This window comes from Belonocnema kinseyi, chromosome 1 (assembly GCF_010883055.1).
Source record: "Belonocnema kinseyi isolate 2016_QV_RU_SX_M_011 chromosome 1, B_treatae_v1, whole genome shotgun sequence".
Lineage (NCBI taxonomy): Eukaryota > Metazoa > Arthropoda > Insecta > Hymenoptera > Cynipidae > Belonocnema > Belonocnema kinseyi.
Genome location: NC_046657.1, coordinates 8,773,987 through 8,784,302, shown reverse-complemented (window position 1 = coordinate 8,784,302; position 10,316 = coordinate 8,773,987). Strand labels below are relative to the sequence as shown.

The 10,316-nt window shown below is 23.6% G+C and overlaps 1 protein-coding gene across 5 annotated transcripts in view; it reads right to left on the bottom strand.

The window, feature by feature from the left end:
- The window catches only part of LOC117169804 (anillin-like), a 57,892-nt gene that overhangs the window by 39,326 nt on the left and 8,250 nt on the right, over positions 1-10,316 (bottom strand). For all 5 annotated transcript variants that reach the window (XM_033356311.1, XM_033356314.1, XM_033356321.1 and 2 more), the window contains exon 3: positions 4,942-5,190. In XM_033356311.1, the coding sequence (XP_033212202.1) occupies positions 4,942-5,190 (249 nt within the window). The remainder of the gene's footprint in view (positions 1-4,941; positions 5,191-10,316) is intronic.

Genomic DNA, 10,316 nt, shown 5'->3' with positions numbered 1-10,316 from the left:
AGAAAGGATAAGATTGTAAAAAATATATAGATGTAAACAGAAAGATTGTAAGGAATGGAAGTCATGTAAACCCTTAGGGGACACATTATGAATAAAGAAGAAATAAACGAATTTGCAACTGAAAAAGATAAATTGTCAACCAACAATTTAACAATTAAATTTTATGTTTAAAAAATTAATTTTTAAGCTAAGTAGGTGAATTTTTAACTAAAATTATAAAATATTTAATTAGAATATTAGTTACAATCTCAGTTAGACACAAACAATTTAAAAAAAGAAATAATTTTCAAAAAAATAGTGATGAATTTTGTTAACTGAAAATTTTGTATATTAGAGCATAAATTAATTTTATTTTAGGTCGCAAAAAATTAATAACTGTTAAATTGCTATTCATTTATCAAAACCTGTGTTTCTTTTGAAATATTTTTAAATATTCCCATAAAACTTTTTTTTAATTAAGAGATAATGAAACATTTTTCCAGGTATCTTAAGAAAATTGTATTATTATCTTTAAACCTTTCAAAATCCTTTAAACGTTTAAAAAAATTGTAATCTCTACATTTTGCTTTAAATTTTTTGGAATAAGTTCAAGTTTCAAATTATTTCTGAAAATGCTTTACCAAACTTCAAAATATTTATGAAAATTATTCAACATTTTTTTTAAATTATCTAAAAATCCTTCAAAGGAAAAAAAATCCTTCCAAGTTTACAGATTCTTTTTTCCACAATTTTAAAAATCCTTTCATATTTTTAAAAATATTCTTTTGAAATTAATTATTGAGAATAAAAAATCATTTTCAATTTTCTTTAATAATCTTAATAATTAAGTTTATTTTTATTTATACATCAACATTTTTTTTTATTTTTATCATTCCAAATATTCTCTGAAAATTAATTTTTTCAAAATAAAAAATCATTTGCAATTTCCACAGGAATTTCTAGCGGTTGTTTTAATTATCTTAAACAATATTTAATCCTTGAATGCTATCCAAAACTTCTGTTGTAATCTTCACAAATTTACATTTTGTTTTAAATTCAGTGAAATCATTTTAAGTTTTAAATCCAGTTGGAATATTTTCAAAACGAAAAAAATTAAGAATTTTTAAATTGTTATTTATATATCAAAATTGAACAATTTTACTAACAAATGAAATAACTTCAGAAAAGAGCAATTACAATTGTGGCGTTCAAAGTTTAAATTTAGTCTGAAATTTTTACTATTAAAGGCTCTCTATTTCAAGCAATTCAGTTTCAAGTTATTTATTTTTGAATATAAACAGCTCAATATTGATTTTGATAAAAAAATGGTTCATTTTCTTAATTAGAATTTTTTCAATTTAATTGCTTTTAAACTAAATTTTTGCAACAAATCAAATTTCAAATCCATACAAGCTTCAAATTTCAACTTTTCTGATTACATTTCGCTTATCGATTCCTCACTTTTCCAATTGTCATTATGATTATACTTTAATTTGAAAGGTTTAACTTACAACTAAGTTATTAATTTATTGAGGGAAATTAATTCAACTTTTAAAGTTTTCACTTTGCAAGAACATTGTGAACTATTCAACAATTCAAATCAAAATTATTCAGTTTTAAAACAAAAGCAGTATAAAATTGAAATAAAATAAAATTTAAATAAATTTAGAATTTCTTTTACATAGAATTCCAGGGTGTCTAGCATCCTGGAAATCCTTGAAAACCTGGAAAACTCCTTGAATTTTTTTATCAGGAAAATTCCTTGAATTTTGCTCATGGTCCTAGAATTTATATTTCCTTAAAGAAAAAATAGGTTTGACTGAGTTATTCCACACTGGAAAAGTCACGGATTTTGACAAAAAAAAAATCTTGCAAAAGTCAGGGAATTTGTATAAGAGCCACTTTAACTGTCAATGATAATAAATTTGAAAGTTTTTAATTTGAATTTGAAAATATTTTATTTCATTTAGAAAGGATTCTATGTTAAAAATGTTACAAGATTAAGATTTTGATATAGAATAATGTTCTTGAATTCATCTTTTTGGGTAGAAAATTCTATTATTTGGGTTAAGGTTGAACCAATTTATTAAAAAATAATTTTGTTCGTTATTGAAAATTCATCATTTTAGTTAAAAATTAATCTTTTTGGCTAAAAATTATTTCTTTTAATTCAAAGTTTAACTATTCAGGTCGAAGATTAATTATTTTTGTTCAAAATTCATTTCGTTGATTATGAGTTTAACTACTTAGTTGAAAACTAATTTTTTTGTTAGAAAATTATTTTTTCAAGTTGAAAATGTAACTATTCAATTTTTGGCTGAAAATTGATTTTTTTTTTAAATTGAAAATTCACTATGTACTCTTGTAAAAGTTGAACCACTTTGTTAAAAATAAATTTTTTTGTTTGAAGATTCATTTCTTTGGTTGAAAATAAAAATGTTTTATTGAAAATTCCTTTTTTTTGGTTTAAAAATTAATTTTTTAAATTGAAAACTCAACTAATTCCAGTTGAAGATTCATCACATCTATTGAAAATTCATCTCGTTGCTAAAAGTTTAAGTACTACATTTAAACTGATTTTTTTTACAAATTATTTTTTTATCTAAAAATATAACTGCTCCATTCATGGCTGAAAATTGATTTTTTAAATTGAAAATTCAATTACTCACGTAAAAGTTGAACGACTTTGTTAAAAATTAATTTTTCTGTTTAAAGATTTATCTCTTAGGCTGAAAATTGAACTTTTTTATTGAAAATTAATTATTTTTTATTTAATTTTTTACCTGAAAATGTAACTTTTCCATTTTTGTTGAAAATTTATCTTTTTAGTTAATGGTTTAATTATTAATTATACATAAAAATTGAACAATTTTACTAAGAAATGAAATAACTTTAAAATAAGACAATTACAATTGTCATGTTCAAAGTTTAAATTGAGTCGTTTAAAATTTTTACTGTTCAAGGCCCTCTATTTCAAGCAATTCAGTTTCAAGTTATTCATTTTTGAATATAAACGTTAAATATTGCTTTATACAAAAAAAAAATGTTTTTTTTTTTCTTAATTGGAATGTTTTCAGTTGTGGCGACAAACATCGTGAGTTTTTAACTATCAGTTCAACTTCTAATCAACAAAATGAAATTTGAACAAGAATAATTATTCTTTAACTGGAATAGTTAGATTTTTAAACAAAAAAATTAATTTTCAGTCAAAAAGATGAATTTTTAACTAAAATGATGAATTTTCAATAACGAACAAAATTATTTTTTAATAAATTGGTTCTTGCAACATTTTTAACATAGAATCTTTCCTAAATCAAATAAAATAATTTCAAATTAAAAAGTTTCAAATTTATTACCATTGACAGTTAAAGTGGCTCTTACACAAATTCCCTGACTTTTGCAAGATTTTTTATTGGTCAAAATCCGTGACTTTTCCAGTGTGGAATAACTCAGTCAAACCTATTTTTTCTTTAAGGAAATAAAAATTCTAGTACCATGTTTTTTATTTTATTTCAATTTTATACTGCTTTTGTTTTAAATCTGAATAATTTTTATTTGGATTGTTTAACAGTTTACAATGTTCTTGCAAAGTGAAAACTTTAAAAGTTGAATTAATTTCCCTCAATAAATTAATAACTTAGTTGTAAGTTAAACCTTTCAAATTAAAGCATAATCATAATGACAATTGGAAAAGTTAGGAATCGATAAGCGAAATGTAACTAATATATTGTTTATAATATGAAATTTATTAAAGAATAACGCTTTATATATTTTACAGTCTCTGCTGCTACTTAAGCTTTGTTCAAAACCATTTTAAATAATGTTAATATTTTGTATGGGTGTGAGAACTGAATTAGAATATGCGAAGAAAAATCTATCTAATAATATTCAAGTTTAAAAGCAATTAAATTGAAAAAATTCCAATTGAGAAAAACAACTATTTTTTAATATAAAGCAATATTTAAATTCTTATATTCAAAAATAAATAATTTGAAACTGAATTATTGGAAATAGAGGGCCTTGAATAGTTAAAATTTAAACTTTGAACGTCACAATTGTTTTAAATAATTAATTTGTTTATTTTTGAAAATATTCCAACTTGATTTAAAACTTAAAATGATTTCAAAGAATTTAAAACAAAATGTGAATATTACAACCGAATTTTTTTATAGCATTCAAGGATTTTTAAATCCCTGGGGAAATTGCAAATGATGTTTCATTTTGAAAAAATTAATTTTAATAGAATATTTTGAATGATGAAAAAAAGGATAACTCATATAAAATCAAATGCAATCGTCGGCAAAGATTCATCTGATTTCAGAGTGAATGGCCCCTCGTAAAATACTAAAATAATATAAATCTACTTATACAAATGAAGAATCATTGTTATTCAATTTTATATTGCAATTTGACAAAATAATAAACACGCTCTCGAGAAAATTCCCTGGCTTAAGAAAAAAAATTCCTGAAATTTCAGGCTTGTTCCAGGTGTATAAAAATTCCCTGACAATTCCAGGTTTCCCAGATGCAAGATATACAAGCTGTTAAATCATATCTGCTGATATTATTCAAGAATTAAATGCAACAGTTTATACTTTATGACTAGCTATAAAAGGCTCAAGTAAACAAAGGGCTGAACAGGCGAACGACCTTTCTCTTTCGCTTCAATTCACGAGATACGCCATCGATAAACGAGACTATCAGAAACCAGTTTTCAGTGGATGTTGGATTCATTGTGTGAAAGTTTTTGTGTATTAACTCCCTCAATGTTCAAATTTACAAAATAATTATATTACAAATTTAAAATAAATAAATTTAAAAAATAATTAATTACAAAATATAATTGAATCTTAATATATTGGCAATTTAAAAAATACATTAATTCTGTTTATTCTTATGTTTTTCCTTTTTGGAAAATGTAATAATCTAAATGGATGAGTTCAGAATGGACCAAAAACTTACCCGAGTATAAGGTGCCCAATCTCTGCAACTTCGACCTAACATTGGAAGCTGGATTCTCTCCATTTTCCTTGGTCGATTCCTGTTTTTTCAAAGGAGACGATTTCCTCGTTGCTTTTACAGGAGACGTTAAGGGAGACGATTTTCTTGTTTTTACTGGGGAAACGGAGGAAGGCGAGCTTTTTGAGCTCGAAATCGAGCTCGAACTAGAGGACTTTTTCGGTGTTTTCGAAACGATTTGTTGTGTAATTGCTATGAAAAATGTTTGATCATTATTTTACTGCTTTATTATATAAGGGACTGTACTTAAATTACGTAACGGATTATAGGCCCTCGGCAAGACCCCCCCCCCCCCCCCCCAGTAGCAAACCCTAACGAAATATCCTCCCCTCTTAAGGTACGTAATTTTTTATAATAATAATCATTTTTTATTTATTTTCAAAATTCGATGATTTTTCCCTAACTTATTCCTTTCATTTTATTGAGGATTAACATTCAAATGCCAGCATTTTAGCATTTTCATATTTTAAACATAGGAACTGTTAGTAACGGAATAATACATTATTTCAAATACAAATAAAAATTTTTTAAATTAATTTCTTTATTCTAAAAAAATTAGTCTTTTACCATAAAAGATTATTTTTTAACAATATACTTGAATTTTTAACAAAATAATTAAATTTACAACCTAAAAAAGACGATTTTTCAACAAATAAAGATTGTAGTCATGAAAGAAAAAAAAATCATCTAAATTGTCGAATCTTCAAACCAAAAGACAAATTTTCTGTACTAAAATTAAATTTTCAACCAGAACATAAGAATTTTCAGAAAAATAAATTATTTTTCAATAAAATAGTTAAATTTTCGAACAAAGAGATACATTTTAATACTCATTTTAAAAAATTTCAACAATCTAGCTCAAATTTTACACACGCAAATGAATTTTCAATTTAATAAAAAAAAAAAAACAATTTTCAACAGCATTGTTGAACTTCCAACAGAGAGATAAATATTCAACTTAAAATATGAATCTTTGGCAAAAAAATGGTTTCTTAACACAGTGGTTCATCCAACATTTTTAAGCAAAATCCATAGTCGAATCCTCAAGCAAAGCAGATTAATGTTCAACAAAACAGTTGCATTTTAATTCAAGAAATAAGACATTAAAAAAACAGATGAATTTAAAAAAAAGTTTTTATCTAGAAAAAAAATTTAGTTTATCTATTCAATATAAAAATACGAGTTTGAAACTAAATTTTCTACGAAGATATATATAGTTGCATTTTTATCCAAGAAAGATGAAATTTCTACTAAAACAGATAAATTTTTAAAGGAAAAAGACAAAATATTCAAAAAAAAAAAAAAACATTTAAGTTTTTCATCCAAAAAAGTTTCAATTGACTTTTCAACACAAAAATATGAATTTTAAGAAAAAATTACATTTTCTACGAAATAGACGATTTTTCAACAAAACAGTTAAATTTTTAACTAAAAAGGATGACTTTTTAACCAAATTGTTGAAATTTCAACTAAACAGTTGGATTTTTACCCGAAAAGAATGACTTTTTAACAAAATTGTCGTACTTCGAACCAAACAGTTGCATTTTTTATACAAAAAAAATGCAATTTCTACTGAAATAGATGAATTTTTAAATAAAAAAAAAAGTTTCAAAAAAATAGTTTAATTTCCATCTAAAAAAGATTTCATTTGATTTTTCAAAACGAAAATATGAGTTTGAATCAAAAAGATTATTTTTTCTAAGAAAGTAACTGAATTTTTAACCCAAAAAGACGAATTTTCAACCAAAACAGTTGGATTTTTACTCAAAAACGAAGAATTTTTAACAAGATTGTTGTAATTTCAACCGAACAGTTGCGTTTTTATCCCAAAAAGATGCAATTGCTACTAAAATAGATGATTTTTAAAAATTAAAGATAAATTTTCAAAAAATATTTGAATTTTCATACGAAAAAGATTTCAGTTGATTTTTCAAAACGAAAATATGAGTTTGAATCAAAAAGTGAATTTTTCCTACAATGCTGTTGAATTTTTAACCCAAAAAGACGAATTTCCAACCCAACAGTTGAATTTTTACTAAAAAAGAATGACTTTTTAACCAAATTTTTGAATTTTCAACGAAATAGTTGCATTTTTTATAAAAAAAAGATGTAATTTCCACTTGAATAGACGAATTTTTAAATTAAAAATAAAAATATTCAAAAACCAGTTGAATTTTCATCCAAAAGAGATTTCAGTTGACTTTTCAACACCAAAATACAAATTTTAATCAAAAAGTAAATTTTCTAAGAAAATAGTTGAATTTTCAATCCAAAAGACGAATTTTAAACCAAAAAGTTGAATTTTCAACTAAAAAGAATAAATAAATACAAGGTAAATAAATTACTAACAAGAATATTAAGCCAAGGTTACCGCAAAACTTCATTTTAAACATTCCCTAATTTTTCTTGATAAGCTTTGCATTTTCCCTGATCATTAATATTCAAAGGCCAGAATCTTGTAATATTTTTAACTTAAAATCTTCTATAAACGGAGCAAAACAATTTCAAAGTAAAATTGAAAAATTTCAATTTTATTATTGAGAACGGTAACGAGAATGAGAATATTACCGAGAAATAAATTCTCTGAGAATTTATGAGAATCCCAGAATTCATTTTAATTAATAGAAAATTGCATTTTTTTGTAGACTTTCGGTAGAAAATTTACTTTTTGTTTGAAATTTATATTTTTGTGTTGAACAAAAATGTAACTTTTCCATTTTCTTAAGATTAATATTTTTTAGTTAAAAATTTGCTTTTTTTGTTGTAAAAAGTAATTTTTTAGTTTGAAATTTCCCTTTTTTTTGCGTAAAAATGCAACAGTTTCGTCGTGTAAAATTAACTGTTTGTTGAACAGTCATATTTTTTGTTTGAAAATTGAATTTTTGTAAAGAAAATTTGTTTTCTGGTTTGAGGGTTCAATAATTTAGATAAACTTTTATTTATTTTTTGAGTGAAAAATCTGTATTTGTTGGAAATTCGTCTTTTTGGTTTTAAAATTCTTCTCTTTTGTTGTATAAATTTAATTCTTTTCTTATTAAAACATAAACTATGACACTCTTTCGTTGGCAATTTGTCTTTTTAGGTTGAATATTTAACTATTATGTTAAAAATTCAATTATATTGTGAAAAATTCCAGTATTTTGTTAAAGAGTTATCGTTTAAAGTAGAAAAAACTTTTTTTTGTTTGAAATAAGTAAATACATTTGAAAATTTTTAATTTTAATATGAAACATTGTAATTCCTGAATAAGCCTGAGCTTGAAAATAATTTATATTCATCTGCTCAACCGGAATAATAAAATTATTATTAAAAATCATAAATTCTTAAATTCTCCTAAATTCTGTCATATTCTCGGTAAAGTTAAATTTATATTAATTTTCCATAAATTACGTACATGAATGAAGGACTCCCTTTTAGTAACCCCCCCCCCCAGCTGTTACGTAATTTGAGTAAGTACCCTAATTACAATTAATTTTAATGGAGAATATTGGTAATGTTTAGTATAACTCTTTATTATTTTCAGAGAATGCTGTTCGATGAAAAAATTACAGGGATCTAAAAGTGGTTCCGAAAGTTCAATGTAGGGAAAATAGAGGATATTTTTCAACATAAAATATGAGTGTGATAAAAAAAACTTAAAAAATGCAACACTTTTATAAGAAACCACAAAAAGTTTATGAATAAATACAAATAAAAAGCTAGCCTTATTAAGTGTTAATTTTTATTCTCTTTTGCGACACTGTTGATTCAATTATGTCAGATTTTCGTTTATCATCATTAAAATTAAAACAAGATTCAGAATCATTGACTAATTTTGCATTATGTTAGCATTTTTCTTTAAAAATTCGTATCATTAATTTTCTTTTTTTTTCATTAGATTTCAAAGAAGATTCACAACTTTTAAATAATTTTTAATTATGTTAACGTTTTACACTAAAAGACCGCATTTATAATAAAAAAATTATTAGATTACAAACATTTTTTTCAAATTGTGTACAAGTTAGCTTAAGCTAGTGGTTTTCAATATAGATTTGAAAGAAGACTAACCATTTTTTAACAGTTTCAGTTTATATTAACAATTTTTACATGAAATGGTTTATTTTTAACAAAAATCCTTAGATTTCGAAGAAGATTTACAATTCAAAGCAATTTTATTGTATGTTACGTTCGTTTTTTTAAATTATTAGTATTATAATAAAAAATGATTATCTTTCAAAAAATATTTAAATATTTTTAAACAATTTTTGTTACGTTGGTGTGTTTTACCTGAAATTGGTATTTTTGAATAAAAAAAATAGATTTAAATGCAATGATTTTTATTTTAAATAATAGAATTTACAAGCTTGAAAAATATCAGATTTTGTTAGTGTTTTTCGTCGAGAATATACATTTTAATTAAAAAAATCATTTGCTTTTAAAGATTCATAAATTTTTAACAATTTTTAGTTACGTTGGCGTTTTATACCGAAAATTCGCATTTTTATAGAAAAATCATTGCAATTTTAATAGGATTTTAAAATATTTGAACAATTTTGTTTCACGTTAGTGTTTTTCTTCGGAAATGGATATTTTTATTTAAAAAAATTAGATTTCACACTTCAATTGAACAATATTAAATGAAATTCAAATAAACTGCGAAATTTAGAACTTTTATAAATTAATAAAGTTTAGAACTTTTAATATATTTCAAAATGAACTTAATTTTTTCTATAACTTTTGAAGAATTTCAGGCTATGCTTGCATTTTACACCAGAAATTGGTATTTTCATATTCAAAATTCATATTTATAGTTTCAGTATTCAGTATTCATATTTAAAAAAATAGATTTCACAAACTAGTTACAATTTTTAACAACTTTAGGTTGTTTTTAAGCGTTCAACCTGAAATTGGTAGTTTAAAGTAAAATCATTAGAACTAAAACCAATGAGTTTCGTTAAAAATATTAAAATTTACAAGTTTGAACAATTTCGGATTATTTTAGTGTTTTTCGTTATATAGATTTTTATTTTAAAAAAGCCATTCGATTTAACAGAACACTCATAATTTTTTAACAACTTTAAATAACACCGGCATTTTAATCGAAAATTGGCACTTTTAAAAAAAATCATTATAACTTAAGCAAGATTTAAAAATTAGAATCATTCAACAATTTTGGATGATGTTAGGGTTTTTCGACGAAAAAAATTTGTTCAATGATTAAAAATAGAATAAAATTGTAAAGGGGGAGGGTCGGTAAGGCCGGTTTTTGGCCTAATTTATTTTTGGACCAAAAAATCTGAAAAAATCATGGTTGTATCTTATAAGTATCCCGAGTCGAT